This window comes from Leptodactylus fuscus, chromosome 1 (assembly GCF_031893055.1).
Source record: "Leptodactylus fuscus isolate aLepFus1 chromosome 1, aLepFus1.hap2, whole genome shotgun sequence".
Taxonomy (NCBI): Eukaryota; Metazoa; Chordata; class Amphibia; order Anura; family Leptodactylidae; genus Leptodactylus; species Leptodactylus fuscus.
This window is the reverse complement of record NC_134265.1, coordinates 106,668,216-106,688,236: the sequence shown is the minus strand read 5'-3', so window position 1 is coordinate 106,688,236 and position 20,021 is coordinate 106,668,216. Positions and strand designations below refer to the sequence as shown.

Here is a 20,021-nt window from a genome sequence, read left to right as displayed (position 1 = left end):
ATATTCCAGGGTTGTCATAGGAATATTACTATTGAGGTTGGCCCATGACCAGCCTCAATGGTAATGTAGCGAATCTCCCATAGACTGCAGTACAATTGTATTGCAGTCTATTGGACTTGCAGTCAGACAACTGCAGGTTCTAGCTTCCTGGCAGTGGAAGGGGGTTTATAAATTATTTTTTAAAAAAATTTAAAAAATATATTTTAAAAAAAACCTAAAAGTTCATATTACTCCCCTTTTCCTAGAATCCATATAAACTGAAAAAAAAATTGTGTGAAATACATACACATTAGGTATCCTTGTGTCCAAAAATGCCTGGTCTACAAACTTATAACAAATATTTTTCCCAAATGGTGAATGCTGTAGTGGGAAATTAAATCAAAAGTGCTGAGCCATTTTTTCACTGTTTTGCCTCTGACAAAAATTTTAATAAAAGTGATTAAAGTAATAGTTCCTAAAATGGTATAACTTAAGAAGTAACACCTGGCCCTGCAAAAAAAAACCTATGTATCCCTGTATACAGAAATATAATAAAGATCCAGGTGTCAGAAAATGGCTAAATAAAAAAAATTTTTTGCAAAGTTTTGGATTTTTGTTAAGGGGTTAAAATGTAAATAAAACTATATAAATTTGCATATAAGATATCCCAAGAATTGTACCAGAACATAGAATATAGATCACATGTCATTTTGGCTGCACAGTGAATGTCGTAGAAACTCCGCCCATAAGAATGGCACACAAATTCCACTCCATTTTGAATGTTTTTCCAGCTTCCTAATACATTGTACTGAATAATAAATTGTACTATTATGAAGAACCATATGGCTCTGTGAAAGGAAAAATAAGTTATGGTGTTTGGAAGGCGGGGTGTCAAAATTGAAAAATGCCACCAGTGTCAGAACTGCAGGAATTTTTGAAAACATAAATAATAACATGATATAACATAATTTTTAAAACTCTTAGACTTAGACTCTGTTTGGATCAGACTTTTAGACATAAACTTGATATATTCAGTTTTTTGTTTTATTTTAAATATAACATGTTTTGATTCAAAATTACATGAAGGCAATAGGGCATTTTTTAAAATGTGTGTACTTCGACAAAAAATAAGGGTAAGGGTCCAATCTGTCTGTCCTCTGTAACTGGGGATGTGCAAGCTTGACTTTTACACATCATTTGGGATTTTGCTTTCCCAGTAAGGCTGGGTTCGCATCTGCATCAGAGAGCACCGAAAATCGTCCGGGGAAAAAAGGACTTTTTTCTCTGTTGCTTTCAATTGCAAAATGACGGACACCTGACAAATTTTATTTTAGACTATGGGGTCCACCAGGATCAGTGTATAACTGCTGTTTTAGCACTCCGCCTCGCCGTAGCTAAGATCCCTGACCGATCCAAACAATGTAGAGGCAGTGCTAGTGTGAACCTAGCATAATCTGAATAAAACTCCCCAGTAGTTATTACAACGTCTTCCCCATTTCACTTTTGACTACACCAGTCCTGCTTTCCTTTTTCCTTATCAAGTAGTTACATCAGGACTTAGTATGAGCCTATCGCACTCTACCGCACGACTCCAAATACAGTACTGACCCCCAAATTTCGTACACAAGCACTTGCTTACCACATATTCTCACTATGTGTCCTGTGCTGATAGAAAGCAGTAGCCTATTGCCATCAAGCCAATGCAGAAGCATTGTTAGGACTGAATGGAAGAACATAGTTGTTAAACACATGAAATGCGGTGAGCAAATCTCAATTGCCAGGGCTGATTCTCTAGTTGCCAAGCCAATCTGGTTTCGTCCAGACCTGATTTTAGGCAGTAAGTTTGTCGGCAATAGGTGTTTCTCATTCTTATCATAAGCTGCTTGCACATAACAGAAGTCACAAGGCTGAATTGAGTCCAAACCTTGGACAATGAAAAGGATAGTTATGACCTCCATAAGCCACACTATCTTTGTCTTACTGCCTTGTTATTGGTATTTTTTGCAAATGTAAAAGAAAATTTAGACTGAGAACCCTGGAAAAATTGAAAACCTTGCAGCGCATTGTAAGTATCAATAGAAGTCTCATTGACCAAATGTGCTGATAAAACATCTGACTGTATAGCTAAAATTGGAACAATACAGTAATGGCGAGTTGTTAAACATTTTATAACTCCACTTGGCAGTTATTAAAAACTGTGAATCTTCTAGACCTATAAATATCAATACGGAAATTTGTCACCAACCACTGGCTCCTTTATCTATGCCAAGCAATCTCATTATGTGTATCCGATGTGAACTGTAGCACGGTTTTGTAGTATGTATTTCTGTTTTCAGTAACCTGTGTAAATTGATTTGCAGTTAGTCTGCCAACAGCTCATAAAGCACAAACCAAGATGCAGAATCTTTTGGCAAGAGGGAGCTGTTGTTTAGGCCATTTAAATGCGTGTAATGAATTCTGCCGCTCATTCACTGCAATACTAACCAGGTTACGACTCTCTCATAAAATGCCTTGCACTTGGCAGTAAAATAGTCACAGCACTGAGGAATTTCTCTTTTTTTTTTTTTGGTATATTTATTTTATTTATTTATTTTTTTGCTCCAAATGATTTGTGTTAGGTGTGCTACTACAAGATTTATTAGTGATACACAAGTCTTGTAAACCTCAACTGAGTCAGCACAGAGTGGACTTATAGCCTACAGTGTTTCACATACTGCCATAATTCATATACACTCTAAGTCTTGTATTGCAGAATTGTACAAATAATATATGTTGTATTGTACTGGGTATTATTGATTTATAAGGGCATTGAAAGCCAGTGTTGCTGTATTGAGAATGCGGGCAATATTTGCAATGGAAAGTTGCATTTAGCTAATTTTGAATCGGCATTTAAATCTCAAGAACAGGGAACATATTACATTAATATAGTTTTTAAAAGCTTAAAGTAAGGGGTTGTGTGCTTTGGACTACCCTATCTAAGCTTTCTGGTCCCCCTAAGGATTGACTGATCATGTAAGTGTTGGGTTGATTCCTAACACACAGCTATTATTATCTATACAACTGCTGTATAATTAGATTATATTCCTTGCTACGATATTGCTGGAAAACCAACTATTATGGCAAATTTCAGACAGCCATAATACATGTGAATATTAGCATCTTTATCACAACCTCAGTCTCAGACCTTCCTCAGTTTTACTGAACTGGAATTGGTTATTATATGATGATCTAAGTCCAGTTTAATCAAACCACTGAAGGTCTCTGTAATGTAATAAGGATGCAAAAATGCACTGATATTTCGATCACCTAAGAGGGGCCTTATATTTATTGCCAGTGGTCATGACCAGTAATCCTTGAGAAATGGCGGCTTGACAATAACTAATTCATGGGGGTCTTATAAAAACAACTCTATGAAGAAATGTTATAATGTTGAAAAGTATGCTCTAAAAACACTGAACACTGTAGTACAATAAATGTGTGGAAAATGAAATATTTAGAAGAAATAATGTCATAATAACACATGATTAAGTATAATGCATTAGATACATAGCCTCCTATCATTAATATTGGTATTATTCCCTCCGTTGGCTATGTATTGCCAATGCACTTTCTAACCGTTAGCAGCTTGGCGGTATTACTTTATGATGCATGAAAACAGAGCCCATTAGCTTGCTGAGGCTTAAAATATAATGCTCTTTTGGGAAGAATACTGCTAACCTCTTTTTTTTTTCTTTTGTGTACTGTACCTTGTTTTTATAGAAAACAGCAGGACTTCTGTGGTCCATTATCCATCCTTTAGGGACTTTTTAGGTCATAGGTTTGAAGCCATATATTGCTGAAAAGCTGAGTTTTTTTATTGCAGATTTTGTTGCTTTTTTTTTTTTCTTATAATTCTCCCTTCTGCTATATCCACTGCTGGCATTAACTAAAATCTACAACAAAAAACGCAGCTTTTCTGCAGCGTGTAGCCTCCAGTGAATAAAAGAGGAATCTTAATGGCACATACCAGTGACCCCAAATGTAAATCAAAATAATCCAAAACATCCCAAGAGTTTCAAGTGAAACCACCCTTACTCATGGTAAGGCCACCTTCACATGCATATTTGGAGGAATTTTTTTTTTCATTATTTTTTTTAAGTCCTATAAAGAAATATGACCATGCTTCAAGAATACAGCATTTTGAGAAAACTGTCACACATACCAAACATGCCATCAAAACCCCAATATAATGTGTATGTTCACTGTTAAATAACAGCTGGCCACAGAGCCTGTGAGCAAAAAAATAAATGCTAAAAATAAATGCTGATAGAAAAGGGAGGTAATAGTGCTTCTTTTATTTATTTTTTTAAATGGCTTCTTTGAAATTGGTCTTTGGGCTTCTAATGAAAACCCCTGTATATACTTGTTTTTAAAATTGTATTGATGATTTGTGTGTATATGTGGTGATTAGGGCATACTCAGGAAGAAAATATTAGTCTGGGCCTGACTCCTCCAGTGATAGAAGTGACCTTCCGTTTCTCCATTTATGGAAACGGAACGTCACCAATACCTCCGATTCCTCCCATCATACTTACCTGTCATTCTGTCCAGGTATGAAGCATCACTTCCTTCAGGGGGGCCGGTTCTTCCTCTCCTCTGACGTCTGCTGGCCTCCCACGCCTATGCAATAGAGCTGGGCACTCCGGCTCTATCGTGCAGACGCTGGAAGATATGAAGAGGAGAAGGAGCCAGGCTCTCATGCCTGCACAGTAGAGCCGCAGTGCCAGCAGAAGTAAAGAGAAGGAGGAGTCGGCGTAACAGAAGAAAGTGATCTCCAGGACAGGAAGACGGGTAAGTATGATGGGGTGGGCTGACTTAGTTAGTTAAGTAGAGCTATTAGTCCTCAAGCTAGCTAGGGAAACAGAGAAGGGAGTATGAGTGGTGGATCTGAGTGAATTGCAATGCATCATATTAGTTGTAGGATGAAAGAACATTAAGACCAAGTAAACAAATGGAGAAGATGCCAGGAGCTCCGAGAAACCCAGAAATCACTCAAAACACTACTAAAGGAATTAGGGTGCACTTATTAACTCATTAATAGCACTAAGGCTTTATTTCAAAGATTTTTTGCATGGAAAAACCCTTTCATAAAATGTCTATTTACATGAAAATGGGGCTCCAGAGCAGAATAATAGAGGCATAATTGGAAACTGTAGAATCACCTCTACAAGGTACTGTTTAGAGTGATTATTCACTTTCCGAGAATTAATGGCCTATCCTTAAGGTAGGCCATCAATTTTTAATCAGTTGAGATTCCACAGTCGAATCCTATGTATATACCATCATCAGTTTCATAAAAGTTGGTTACCCCTTTATTTATGTAGCAGCAGCTATGCTATACATGTTATACAATAACCTATCATAGGTATACAGTTGATTACTTTAACAATAAGCTGTGTGCAGCCAAATATTGTACAGCCTCTATCTCATAAACTACACGTTAAAGATTCCATGGATCGAAATAGGAAGAAAATCCTATTATGCACTGCGTAATAAACTGTTGAAGAATTCTTGAGAAGTGTTTGGTTGTGCGCGCCTACACCCCACCCCTCCATTCCTGATTGGTTGCACCCTGAAGGATTTTCTTCCTATTGCTCAGCAATATCACTAGCGAATGGGGAATAAGCTGCTGCCATTGACCAGCTGTATTACTATATGCTTCAGTGGTGTTGTGACATTTCACAACACCAGAAGATAAGAGGCCTACCTACAGTGAATAATTTGTCAAATTGCCCATTAACTTACTACACTATATTGGCGCTTGGTGTTTCTCTCTACTTTTTGCTTCCGTGGATTGAAAGGCATTTACAAATGCTAACATCACTTGTAGGAGAACACAATAATAGTCTACAGTAGATCTGCTGTCCCCATTTGGGATTGTGCACAGTACACTGCCTGGGTTATTAGTTTCATCTATATATGACTGTTTACACTTTAAGTCCTGTAGATGTAAAGATAACATGATTAAGGCTAGGACTACAAGGCAATATGGTAACAGCTGTAACACAGCCAGAAATTGCTGTTACCCTACAACACTGCGACTAATATAAATTAATGAGGTTGACCCTGCTTTTTCGGCCACCACGACTTGCTGTGTAGCCTTCGCTTAATAAAGAGTTCATAGCATATGTTTGCATTATAAATGGTGCAAGGTAATAATAATCATTGCACTTCTATTACCAATATCAAACTACAATATTACCCTTTTAGTTGTCTTTCTTGTGCAACGTGACAATAAGTAATAAGATTCTGGTGCATTATATTTCTCACATGGTTATCAAAAACCTCTTTTCAACAAAATCGTTACATCTGCGACCAGTTTTCCTTCTGTCACCAGTTTTCCTTCTGTCACCAGGCTATTGGTAGAGCTAAACTTTCCCACTTTCTTAGAAGTTGGCCGCCGGTACAATCTTCCCTGCCTCCTCCCTTAGCTACAATTCTGTGTACAGAGATAACGTGAGCTTCTGCAGTGACAGCATTTGTATTGCTCGGATAATCCTTTGTAAAACTGTATCTCTGTATATATTGTCCTTGTATTAGAATATTCTTAATGTAGCTGTTTTATAGTTTTGTGTTTGAGCAGTCGCATGGACATTTTAAAATATCTGTATTAGTTAGGTGACCTCTTTTGCAGGACTAGACTAGATCTTTGTTCCTTAATATATTTCTCAGAAATATCTCATTTTAATCTAATAAGTATTTGTATTTACAATGATAAGTTTTCAGTCTGGCAGCAAAAACAAATTCATTTTGAAGGCTGTAGAGCCTTATAAGGAAACCAGGCGACTGCCAAGTGCCCCTGTACCTGCTGTCATATTACTGCAGACATGGTTTCCATGGTCAAATACACCAATGAATGCTATCTTCCAGACAGATCTGTAAACTAGGAGGTCAGCTATGTCTGGAAGATGTAATCTATGAACAAACACAGTTACAGCCTGCCAGGACCTTTGCATTATACCTCGGTGAAGGCTTTCTCTAGCTAATGTATGGATCCTGTGTCTTGTACCATTTAACCATTACAGTAACTGTTTGGGAATAGTTATGTGTGAGTCACTGAAAATACTTGAAGAACACTTGTCATAAAAATGCTATCTTTGTTTTATATTAAAGGGGTTTTCCAGTTCCAAATGGATTTTTCATACTGATGACTTATCCACAGGATTGATCATCCGTATCTGTTCTGTGGAAATGATATATGTAATATCTTTAACCTGGAAAACCACTAGGCCCCATGTTGCAGCAACACAGCTTTTCTTGCTGCAAATTTTTCTGCAGTGTTTTGAGCCAAAGCCAGGAGTGGATTGAGCAGAAGGTAGAAGTATAAGAACTTCCTATACATTTTCCCATTCCTTTTGTAGCAACTCTTAGCTTTGGCTCATAAAAACGCAGCAAAATCTGCAACAAAAAAAGCTGTGTTTCTGAAACGTTGGGCTTCAGCCTTAAGCAGGCAGGGAAAGAAGGCTCATATATCAGCACACTGAATTCAGCGCACTGCCGGATTTCACGATCTGTACCCTGGGTGAAGAGCTATCTTGACTGTCAGGAACGCCCTTCTGACAGTGAAGAGCTACGGTACCAGCACCGATAGCTCTTCACCCGGAACACAGATCGTGAAAGCCGACAGTGCACTGAATTCAGTGCACTGTTGGCTTTCTAGCGGTATATAAATCCGCATGTGCCCCAAGTCATGAAAGGTCTTCTTTAATTTTACATGTAATACGCTATATTGTTTATCCACTGATCCATCCACCAAATTTTGATTCAGATTTCCTTTTGTACGTTCACTTTGCATTTTAATTGACAAATATAACCTTTGAACACCTTTTTATTTTTTAAAACATTCTTATTTTGCAGCATTTTTCTACACATGCCTGAAACTTTTGCACAGTACTGTAAATGTAAATAATCATGTATACTGCTATTTTCTAATAGTTGTGTGCACTTAGGATACAATGTCCTTTATCCAGTCATATAAATAATCTGCGGCCACTTTGCTGTTCATTGGTATCTGACATGAACAATTCCCTTTGTTTTGCATATTATGTAACATATGACCTTTCTTTAGTGCCAATCGATGAAGAAATAAGTTCCTTTTGAACTGACCTTGAGTCTCTTGCTGTATCTCTTATTTAAGGCACTTACTGTTACTATAGGAGTAGCATAAATAATATGCATTTTACTTTTTCATTCAGCAACACAAAGGGAGATGTAGTTTACTATTATGGATCTAAAGGAGAGCGAGAGCCTATCCAACTGAAACCTGGTGAGTCATAATCTTTTATTACCAAGTATAATATTTGTGAATAACTACAAAGAGAAAATATTGAATATTTGTTTCTTTTCTGTAATATAAAGCAGGTTGCTCTTCTTTACTTGCTCATTTGTATAATGTGCATAATTAGAGCCTGAAGGGTAAATGTCGGTCCGGCTCTGTTCACATCATGTTACGTGAATGAACACATTCATTGTACGCATCTCTGCACCTGGAAAGCTCCTTGCACAAATGGTGAAATTAACCATAGCCCATCACTCGCCTGTCCGCTTGGCTTCTGTCATGGGGGAACTGCATGAGCAGCTAACCTATTTTTTTCCCCCCTCTTTAAGAGCTAGGCCCCATGTTGCGGAAAAGCTGGGTTTTTTGTTGCAGATTTGCAGAAGTTAGAAGTATAAGGGCTTCCTTTATATTTCCATTAGAGATGAGCGAACACTGTTCGGATCAGCCGTTCCGAACAGCACGCTCCCTTAGAAATGAATGGAAGCACCTGGCACACAGACTTTGCCGGCGGCCGGCCGCTTAACCCCCCGCGTGCCGGCCACTTCCATTCATTTCTATGGGAGCGTGCTGTGAGCGTGCTGTTCGCTCATCTCTAACTCTCGGAAGCCGCGACAGTCGTTGCAGGCACATTTTGGCCCTATTCTGATGCAGCTTCCTGCGTCAGAATCAGGACCAAAATCTGCCATTCCACGCCCCGTGGGAACAGGGCCTTAGCATAACATTCTTCAGACAACCATTAAAAGCCTCATTGCTAGCATGCTAAGGTGTGCAATTGTCTGTATTTTTATGGTGTGGCGCTCATATTCGATACTGAGTAAATCAAGATGTTTTGAATATTTTGTATTCATTGTTATCATTTACAAATAATTAGCATGTCTGTTGATCCTGTGATTACCATAATTCCAAGACTTTTTCTTTCGTATACAAATAAAATTTTTACATAGCAGGAAGAGTCAATTTATCCACACACTATAGAATTTTTTTTTTAATAAACATTCAGAAAATACAGTATTCTCCTTGTTTTCAATGCACTTTGTCCATCTGTCACATGTCCATTGTACGTGTGGAAGAGGCCTTAGGCTAGATTCACACAAACGATAAGATATATATCGGTTGCCTTCCTCACTTACTCTAAATTCATAAGGGGGAAGGATGGAGAATCACTCCTGTTCTCAAGATTGTGAGAGTCTCAGCGGTCAGACCTCCACTAATCAGCTATTTATCCTGTATCCTATGGATAGAGGGTAAATACTTTTCGTGGCATAACCTTAAAGGGATTCTACCATTAAAACCCTTTTTTTTTGTGGATAAGACATCGGAATAGCCTTTAGAAAGGCTATTAGTCTCTTACCTTTAGACATGATCTCCGCCGCGCCATTCCTTAGAAATACTGGTTTTTACCGGTATGCAAGTTAGTTCTCTCGCAGCGATGGGGGCGAGCCCCAGCGCTGGAAATGCGATGGGGGCATCTCCACTGCTGCTCGAGAACACGATCCTGCGACGCCTCTATCTTCTGCTGGATCCTCCCTTTCTTTCTTCGGCACCTCCGACGCCTGTGCAGTTGGCTCTGTCAGTGAGACACTAGTAGAGCCGACTGCGCATGCCGGCCGGCGGCCTTAGTTCTGATGCCGCAATTGCGCACATGCGTAGTCGGCTCTACTAGTGTCTCACTGGCAGAGCCAACTGCGCAGGCGTCGGAGGGGCCGAAGAAAGGGAGGATCTAGCAGAAGACCAGTATTTCTAAGGAACGGCGCGACGGCGATCAAATCTAAAGGTAAGAGACGAATAGCCTTTCTAAAGGCTATTCCGACGTCTTATCCACAAAAAAAAGTGTTTTAATGGTAGAATCCCTTTAAAGATCAAGGACAGATTGAGTCTAGTACAAGTTGAAACTAATGCTGATAAACAAAACCTCTCCATTAGATGTGTTTGGCATTTTTAGGATTTTTTTTCAAGCTCCAGATTAGGCTATGTACTACTATATTTTTACGACTTTACCCCTATATAATTCCAATAAATAAACCATAAAAGATGCACTTAAAATCCTTTTCCTGGTTTGATTATAATAATATGTTTGTAGATGTTAAACATTTGCAGGGATGCATCTTCTTGGGGCTCCCAGTGATCAAGCTGTTATAGTCTTCAGAGCTTTGATGAATAAAGATGATTTTGCTAAACTTAAGTAGCAGTTGCTTTTTCTCTACTTTTGAATGTATTTTTTAGGGTGGATGGGATTCTGGCTAATTCCCATCTACACATTGCAGAAAAACATCCGCAGTGAAAATTCTGTGACTTCATAAACCATTGCGTCTTTGTAAATCGCAGCATGTCAATTATACCTACGGAAACGCTGGCATTTCCATATAGCTATAATAGAGGAAATTCTGCAGACTTTCTTTGAAAAACGCTGGGCAAAAAACGTGATGCGTGTCCGCCACAGTCTTTTCTGCAGTGCTTTTTGGCTGCGGCTCGCTACAAGGGGCCTTAGCCTTAATGAGCATTTGTTTCATGTCACAGCAGCAGATTATATGTAGTAACAGAAATGTGGCAGCACAAAAGGCACAAGGCAATTACTGAGGCCATATCCTATATTTTAGCCGGGACTTTAGGAAAGAAGCAAATGACAGCAAATTACTTAACCTTCCAAAACTTGCGTACAATTTTATATATGAGGGCGCATGCTGTAGAAGTTTTTGTAATCAACTTTCAGAAAAACAAACATTTTTTTACCTACAATAATCTCCTTGTTTTCAATATATTTTGTTCATTTGTTAACAAGGTTTCATATTCCCCCCTAAAAATGTTTTAGGATTAGCTACAAAGAGCACAGTTTTCATCTCTTCATCAGACGTGAATCTTCATAGGGCTTCTTTGCCACATGATCTACTGTCAGTCATCTTTCAACAGAAAAAATTCACGTGCACACTCAATGTTGTCATCAGTTGTGAACATACAGTAGATGGACGCTCAGTTCCAATTCCAGAAGTTTTAATATAATCAGAGCGTGCATAAATTATGACTTGTATATGTTCCATGAGGTGAAAAATGTATAAAGTAACTCTCTACTGTATAATCCCCTTACTGGCATCTTTCCTTGCCAATTCAGTTTACAATATATTAGAAGCATAAGAGGGGGCCACACGGTGGCTCAGTGGTTAGCACTGCAGCCTTGCAGCGCTGGAGTCCTGGTGTTCAAATCCCGCCAAGGCCAAAAAACCATCTGCAAGGAGTTTGTATGTTCTCCCCGTGTTTGCGTGGATTTCCATCCCATATTCCAAAGACATACTGATAGGGAAAATGTACATTGTGAGCTCTATGTGGGGCTCACAATCTACATTTAAATAAATAAATAAATATATATATATATATATATATATATATATATATATATATATATATTAGAAGTATAGTTAACATGTTTTGCCTACTTCTACAGTTTATCTTTTGTCTAAATCATGTGTTCATTGTATTTCTTCCCACTCTTCATAAGACAGACAGCTTATTTTTAACAGTTGACACTGGAATGAATTGTAGAGGAAAATATTATATGATTTTACAATTGACCCAGTGTATTACTATTCTATATTTCTCTACATGACTTGAAACAAGCACGTGAGCAATTGTATTATCTCACTTATACACAGATAGACATAATAATATCGATTAATGTATAGTACATTAGATTTGTTTGGAAAGTACTTGATCAAATAAGTCTTTCACTCTTAGGTCAGTTGTCACCCTTATGAAAAATAGAAATAAAACCTGAATGATAAAATAAATCATTTTATATTCCCAAACACTTGACACATTGTGAAAATGCCAGCCAGCAGTTTACAATCATGAGCACCTTTATATATATTTGCATCAATGTGTAATTTTATTGTTATTAATTTTAACAAAAAAATATACACAAACTTATGTTGGTTGCTGAAACTCTAACCTATGCAAAGCCTAAAGTGTGCAACATCTCTTAAAAGTGAAAGTTGTTATAATCACTATGCACATAACCAATCAGCCATAACACACTCAGGAGGCGTTCATACCTATGCCCCGGAGAAACTGGACAGGGGACAGCTTCCCAGTTTTAAAACTCATTCATTTGAATAGTTTTTTTTTGTTTTTTGTTTTTTTTTTTTTAAAGTGACCGCCGGTGTCCACCTGCAGCCTCTCCGCAGGGAAACCGTTTTCTTTGTCTGGACACAGATTCGGATATGCAGGACTTTGTGTCAGGCCCAAAAAAAAATGGTTTCCCCACGGAGAGGCTGCAGGCGGACACTGGTGGTCTCCTTTAAAAAAAAACCATTCAAATGAATGGGGTTTTGAAACCAACCACTGGGAAGCTGTTCCCTATGTAGTTTCTCTGGGGCTTAGGATGGGGACCTGGTGGAATGACACAGAGGTGCAAGTGTGAACGCCCCCCTCAGGCCTTATTCACACAGCAATGATGACCATTTTTTAAGAACGTTCCACATCCATTTTTAAAGTGAGTGTATTCACATAATGGTCACAGTAGACATGTTCTATATTTGTGTTGGACAACCAGACTCAATAGAAATCATCGGGTTAATTTTATTGGACATAGAAACGATGATGTCAAGTTAAATGTATAAAAAATGGATCTGTCAAATGAGTCAAAAAATTAAACAAATGAAGTGCATTAATTTTTTTTTTTTTTTTTTAAACAATCCATTAAAAATGGATGGAAAACAGGTCAGGAATCAGTAAGTTTTTGGCATCCATGACCCTGTTGCCTGCTCATCAGTTGTCAATTCTTAGATAGTTTTGTTGTTGGAAGTATCCACTGTACACCAGGAATATCCCACAAGACTTGTTGTCTTGGAGGTGCCCTGGCTCACTCATCTTGCTAACGCATTTTGACCCCTGCCATTGTCACTGAGATCCTTAGATTTGCCCAATTTTCCAACATAAAAATTGACTGCATTTGTTGCCTAATATATTGCAGCCCGAATAAGATGCCATTATAAGAAAATAATGCTTCACCTTTGAGTGGTTGTAATGTTGTGGCTGAATGGTGTATATCTCCTGTTGGTAAGGGGGTAATAACAGTGGCATAACTAGGAATGGCGGGGCCCCATGGCAAACTTTTGAAATGCCCCCCCAAGACCACAACTGACCCTCCCCCCCTCGTATTCTTGCATACAGTATGATGCCCCATAGTGGCCCCTGCACACAGTATGATGCCCCATAGTGGCCACAGCACATGGTATTGTTCCCCATAGTCACTATGGGGCATCATTCTGTGTGCAGGGGCCACTATGGGGAATAATACTGTGTGCAGCGGCCACTATGGGGCATCATACTGTGTGCAGGGGCCACTATGGGGCATCATTCTGTGTGCAGGGGCCACTATGGGGCATAATACTGTGTGCAGGGGTCACTATGGGGCATAATACTGTGTGCAGGGGCCACTAAGGGACATAATACTGTGTGTAGGGACCACTATGGGGGATAATACTGTGTGCAGGGGCCACTAAGGGACATAATACTGTGTGCAGGGGCCACTATGGGGGATAATACTGTGTGCAGGGGCCACTAAGGGACATAATACTGTGTGCAGGGGACACTACGGGGCATAATACTGTGTGCAGGGACCACTATGGGGCATAATACTGTGTGCAGGGAGCACTATGGGGCATAATACTGTGTGCAGGGGCCACTATGGGGCATAATACTGTGTGCAGGGGCCACTATGGGGCATAATACTGTGTGCAGGGGCCACTATGGGGCATAATACTGTGTGCAGCGGCCACTATGGGGCATCATTCTGTGTGCAGGGGCCACTATGGGGCATCATTCTGTGTGCAGGGGCCACTATGGGGAATAATACTGTGTGCAGCGGCCACTGTGCGCAGGGGCCACTATGAGGAATAATACTGTGTGCAAAAATGCGACAGGGGGGGCGGTCGTGGTCTAATTACACCACTGTTATTACCCCATTACCAACAGGAGATACACAGATATTATGCCAAACAATGATCCCTGCACACAGTTTTATGCCCCATTGTGGACACCCATGAACAATTATTATACTCTTGAGTTCTTTTCAGACCCCAGAGTATAATAATTGGAGACCCAGGGGAGGATACAAACATAAAAAACACTTTTACTTACCTCTCCCTGGGATCCGCTGTAATCCTAATCATAATGATGCTGGCCTGGGCTACATGACGTCTGTGACGTCACCAAGTAGGTCCAAAGCCTAAGGTAAGTAACAGCGTTTTTATGTTTTCTTAACTCTTCAATCATTATACTCGGCGTTATGAAAACACCCTCCGAGTATAATAATAGTGTTTGTGGGGCCCGCGGCCTCACTTACTGAGCCCAGCTCCTGCAGAAGAAGCAGCGCTGGAGGCCGTAAACAAGAGTCAGGACCGTTAAGTAAGTAGAGCCTGTTAAGTAACGGACTGTTAAAAAAAAAAAAAAAAACAAATAAAAAACGCAGCGGTAGAGGCTGCCGTGGGGCCCCCTGATGTCCTGGTCCCTGTGGCAGCCGCTACCACTGTAGTTACGCCCCTGGGTAATAACTTGAAGGTCGTGTACCCCTTCGAAAGGATATCTAGAGGCTGTATAAGAAGAAAGATACATTAACAGGCTGTGCTTTCATCCTGATGTCACCTGCACCTCCTCCTTTACACATACACAGAAATAGGAAGTAATACTTTTCATCCTGCACCCAACTTTTAAAACTAGTGCTATGTATTAAATACTGCGCCTGTAACACAGAGATGTGGTCCTGTGGACTGATCATTAGTATGAAAAAAACTTCGGGGCCTGAACAATCTCTTTTCGCTGCCAATCTTGATGCATGTCTTTGGCAGTGAAACGTTTAAATAGATTTTCCCACCAGATATAGTTATTCACCTGTTTACCAGAGTCTAAATGGTATCCCTTTCTTTGCAGCAACATATGTTTGAGGTTGGCGGTGCTCGGTACTGAGTCCTGTCATTTGAAAAAAAGTTGTACTGTAGTATCGGGCACAATCAGACTCCAATATATGCTGCTGTGCTTGCATGCTGCCTGGAGCCAACCCCTTTGTTGTGCTAATTGTAGGCCATACAGCATAAATCCTGGACAAGGGGGCAAAGACCATATTTATGAAGGAGTTAACAGGAAACGTACCAAAAATAGTCTAATAACCCATAAGATAAATATACCTTGTAAGCACACAACTAATGTTCCTCACAGAAATGGTCACATCACAGAACGTCCCAGCGGTGCTTTAGCTGCACAATAACAATATTGCAAGTGAGAGATTTTAGTGTTTAGCGCTCCCAACAGATTATTCCTATGATTTTAGCTGCACCGTAGTGAAGTGAGGGTGATCGAGCCTCTGCTGAGTATTGTATTTCATAGGATAAGAGAGAATCGCCTTTCTTAAATAGCCACTTATGTTTACATAACTATGCAGTTGATCTTCTGACCTATTTAACTTTCTGGCATTCTCTAATTGGTGCCTTCATTAGACTGTAATGATCTCCCAGTTATCTTCATTAAACTCTTATATAATGGCTTATCCCATTTGCTGCTAGGAAGAGTTCATTAGTACACTTCGGGATCCACAAATGTTAAGGTCTTTGTGTAAGTAAAACTCTGTTTTCAAAAATGAACTTTTCCCCAATCCCATTAGCATCCTCAAGAGTAATTACGTAGAAATCTGTATCATCTCTCCTATAGCTTACGGGGATATTTTATGTCGATGGCACACAAGGCTGATGCTGACATCAGTTACATCGACATCTAACAATCACACATTTAACAATGATCTTTAAGCAGATCAAATATAATCCTCAATCATGTCTATTATTCACATAAATTCACACACACAGTTGATTTTAGCCAAAATGATAATTTATGGTTGTTTTGTCTGGGAAATCCATGCATATAAATATACTGGTATAATAGGGTAGAGTCCCTATTACGTGGGTCAAGTACTGAGACAGTTAACAAAAATGACTATTTTTAACCCCTTAAGGACCCGGCCATTTTTTGGTTTCGCATTTTCGTTTTTCCCTCCTCACATTTCAAGAGCCATAACTTTTTCATTTTTCAGTTCACAGAGTCACATGATGGCTTATTGTTTGCGGGACAAATTGTACTTTGTAATGGCATCATTCAATATGCTGTGCAATGTACTGGGAAGCTGGAAAAAAATTCAGAATGAGGTGCAATTGGAGAAAAAATGCATTTGCGCCATTTTCTTATGGGTTTAATTTTTACAGCGTTCACTGTTTGGTACAAATGACATGTTACCTGTGTTCTACGTGTCAGTACGAACGCGGTGATACCAAATTTATATAGTATTTGAAATGTTTTGATACTTTTAAAAAAATGATAAACTTTGCAAAATAGAAAAAAAATTTTGTGTCATCATGTTCTAACACCTGTAACTTTTTCATATTTCCATGTATGGAGCTGGTTGTGGTGTCTTTTTATGCGGGACAAGATGACATTTCTATTGATACCATTTGGGGAAAGATCTGATGGTTTGATCACTTTTTATTCAATTTTTTATAGGAGGCAAAGTGTTGAAAAAAATGCTTTTTGGCTGTTTTTATTTTTTTTTTGCCGCTACGCCGTTCGCAGTACGGGATAAATGTTTTAATATTCTAATAGTTCAGGCATTTTGGAGCGCAGGGATACCTAATATGTTTATGTTTAATGTTCTTTAATTACTTTTATAGCTAATCTAGGGAAAGGGGGGTGATTTGAACTTTTATATTTTTTTTATTTTTTTAATACTTTTAAAAACTTTTTTTTTTCTTCTGTTACATTTATGATCAGACCCCTTAGGTACCTTGAAACCTAGGGAGTCTGATCGCTCATACTATTCACTGCAATACTACAGTACTGCAGTGAATAGCAGAATCGCAGCACTTCTATTAGACGATGCCTCTGGCATCGTCTAATAGATCTAGTGCAGAGACAAGCCTGGAAGCCTTCAATAGGCTTCCGGCTGTCATAGCAACCGATCACCGCCCTCATGTGACGTTCAGGAGGGCGGCGATCGGGGAAACATGGCGGCGCCCATGCCGCCGGCGCCGTTTACACACTGCGGTCACGTTTGACCGCAGTGTGTAAAGGGTTAACAGCAGCGATCGGCTCGGGCACCGACCGCTGCTGTTATTGGCAGGTCCTGGCTGTATGATACAGCCGGCATCTGCCGTGTATGGAGCGAGCTCAGCGTGTGAGCTCGCTCCATACATCCCCATGCGACCCATGACGTACAGTTACGTCAAGGGTCGCTAAGGGGTTAAGAATAGTTATTACAAATTTTTCTACTCTTCGGCCCATGAAATAGAGCCTTGCATTCTAGTTACTGGATAACGCTTACTTAAAAAACCCAATGACATACATCATCTGAAAGGCCGTCACCCTGAACATTATGGTGTTGTGTTTATTCAAATCTCTTTTTTTTTTTTTTTTTTTTTTAAATGTAGATTGTGAGCCCCACATAGAGCTCACAATGTACATTTTTTTCCCTATCAGTATGTCTTTTTTTTTTGGAATATGGGATGGAAATCCATGCAAACACGGGGAGAACATACAAACTCCTTGCAGATGGTTTTATGTCCTTGGCGGGATTTGAACACCAGGACTCCAGCGCTGCAAGGCTGCAGTGCTAACCACTGAGCCACCGTGTGGCCCCATGTTTATCCAAATCTGTTCAGATATTCCGAAGATAAAAGTCCTGTAAGCATTTATGAAAATTAGTGTATACTAGTCAAGTGAGTGGTAACACTGCACAACACGCAGCTCACAGAGACCCCACCTCCAGAGAGATCACTGCATTACCACCCACTTAGCTAGTATACCCTAATTTGCATCAATGATAAGGGCTTATATCTTTGGAATGGCAGAAACAGTTTGGAACAAAACACCAAAATGATCAGATAATGGACATTTCAGACCTGACGACGAGTCATCTTTAATTACATATATGTTAATTATTCTGATAGGTTTGGGACATGGAGTAGCTATATCATTACATCCTTGGGGCACATTTATAAAGTGCCAATATTTATATATTGAAGAAAAGCCATCGGTAACCTTACTCACATTTTTTGCCAAATATAGATTCAAAGGTTGTCTTTTTTGGCAAATCGAACAGGTGATCAAACTTTTTTGTATACCCCAGATATAAATTCTTAAGCTTTTTTCTCATTTTCTAACTTTGAGCAGGAAATCTAGGAGAGGAGCAGCAGAGAATTTTGTGGGCGGTAGTAAGCTTTCCCTTATGTGACCAGCAGCGATCTCAGCTTGTTTCTTCGTGTGCAGTCCCAATGCTGTCATACAGTAATATTAGCAGCATCTGGGGTTTCAGTGTCCTCTCAAACCGTATTGAAGATGGTTGTACTCTTACCTTTTGTTCCTCTATCTTACATATACAGTACATAGAAGAGTCCCTTAGTCCCTTCTGTTTATTGCCAGTTCATATAGAAAAAAAACACATATGCTGCTTTTTTTCTATAGAATTTGCTTTATTATTCTAAAACTATGGTACATCATGGGCCACCTGAAGGTCCGTGGGGCTTGTCACAGTTTACTAAGAGTCAGAGTGACCCATTCTATTTTCCAGGCTTTGGGATCTTTCTACCAGGTTCCCATGTCCAGGACAGAACCCAGCATACTGTCCTTTCTCCCTTTCCCCGTGTCCAGGCACAGATACCAGGATTTTTACAGAGTTGGCTCCTGTAATAAAACTGGGAGAATGGGAGACAAAGCAGGATGCTACTTGGAGTATATTAAAGCAAATGAAAAAGTTGCCATCGCCTCACTGCTCTGTGCTATTACCTACTCCAGGTTGTCAGCATTGCAGCTGGATACAATAAGGGCCACTTGTGTAGTTGGCAGACATCAGACTCGCGTAGAGTATGGCTGTATCCAGAACTTCTAGTAGATTCCTAAATACATCATTGTTATTCCATGCTTTATAATCATCATACTCAGGCCTATAATACAGGCTCAGTTAGGACTAGATAATAGAGGTCCTTCTTCATAGTATAGTGCGGTCCCATGTCAGTAATGTGACCCAACACCTATTTGCAGTGCAGGAAACCACTGTGCAGGAAACCACTGTGGCAATCCTGATCCTGCCACGACTGTCGCAGCTTACGACAGTCATGGCTTCCCCCTCCAGAGTCGGCTCAAATGAATTTGCCGAATCCGGAGGTTGCTGCCGCCAGGCGGACGCCGCGGCTCAACTAGCTGCGGAATCCACCTGAAGAAAGCGCAGCTCGCTTCTTTTTTCTGTGAGCGGCAACATGACGCTCACAGAAAAAAGAAGCCTGGCGGTCTCCACAGACCACCATTGTGAGGGGGAGGATTATGAGGTAGATTACGCGTCATAATAATCAGCCCCCTCTGTGCTCTTGTGAAGGTGTCCAGGAGCTACTGCTAATTCTTAAAAAGAAGCTCATTCCTGAAACCCAGGCTAGGATTATAGAGAAGAACTCCCAAGAAACTCACAGCTCAGCCACCATGGCAAGAACATAGTGGTGACTCTAAACGTTGGAAAGAGTGCAATAAAACCAAAGGATGTGATGTGAACAGGCAGGAACATTAAAAAAAATAAAAGGTAATTGTAAAAATACCTAACATGGTACCAGGTGCTGTATGAACTGTAGCTACTATATATCCTTCCTTTACATCACAAGCAGGACAGGTAAGCACTAGAGATGAGCGAACACTAAAATGTTCGAGGTTC

At 39.8% G+C, this 20,021-nt stretch overlaps 1 protein-coding gene across 2 annotated transcripts in view; it reads left to right on the top strand.

The window, feature by feature from the left end:
* Nucleotides 1-20,021, top strand: part of TANGO2 (transport and golgi organization 2 homolog) — a 165,986-nt gene that overhangs the window by 120,491 nt on the left and 25,474 nt on the right. For both annotated transcript variants that reach the window (XM_075275897.1, XM_075275890.1), the window contains exon 6: nucleotides 8,214-8,284. In XM_075275897.1, coding sequence (XP_075131998.1) covers nucleotides 8,214-8,284 — 71 coding nt within the window. The remainder of the gene's footprint in view (nucleotides 1-8,213; nucleotides 8,285-20,021) is intronic.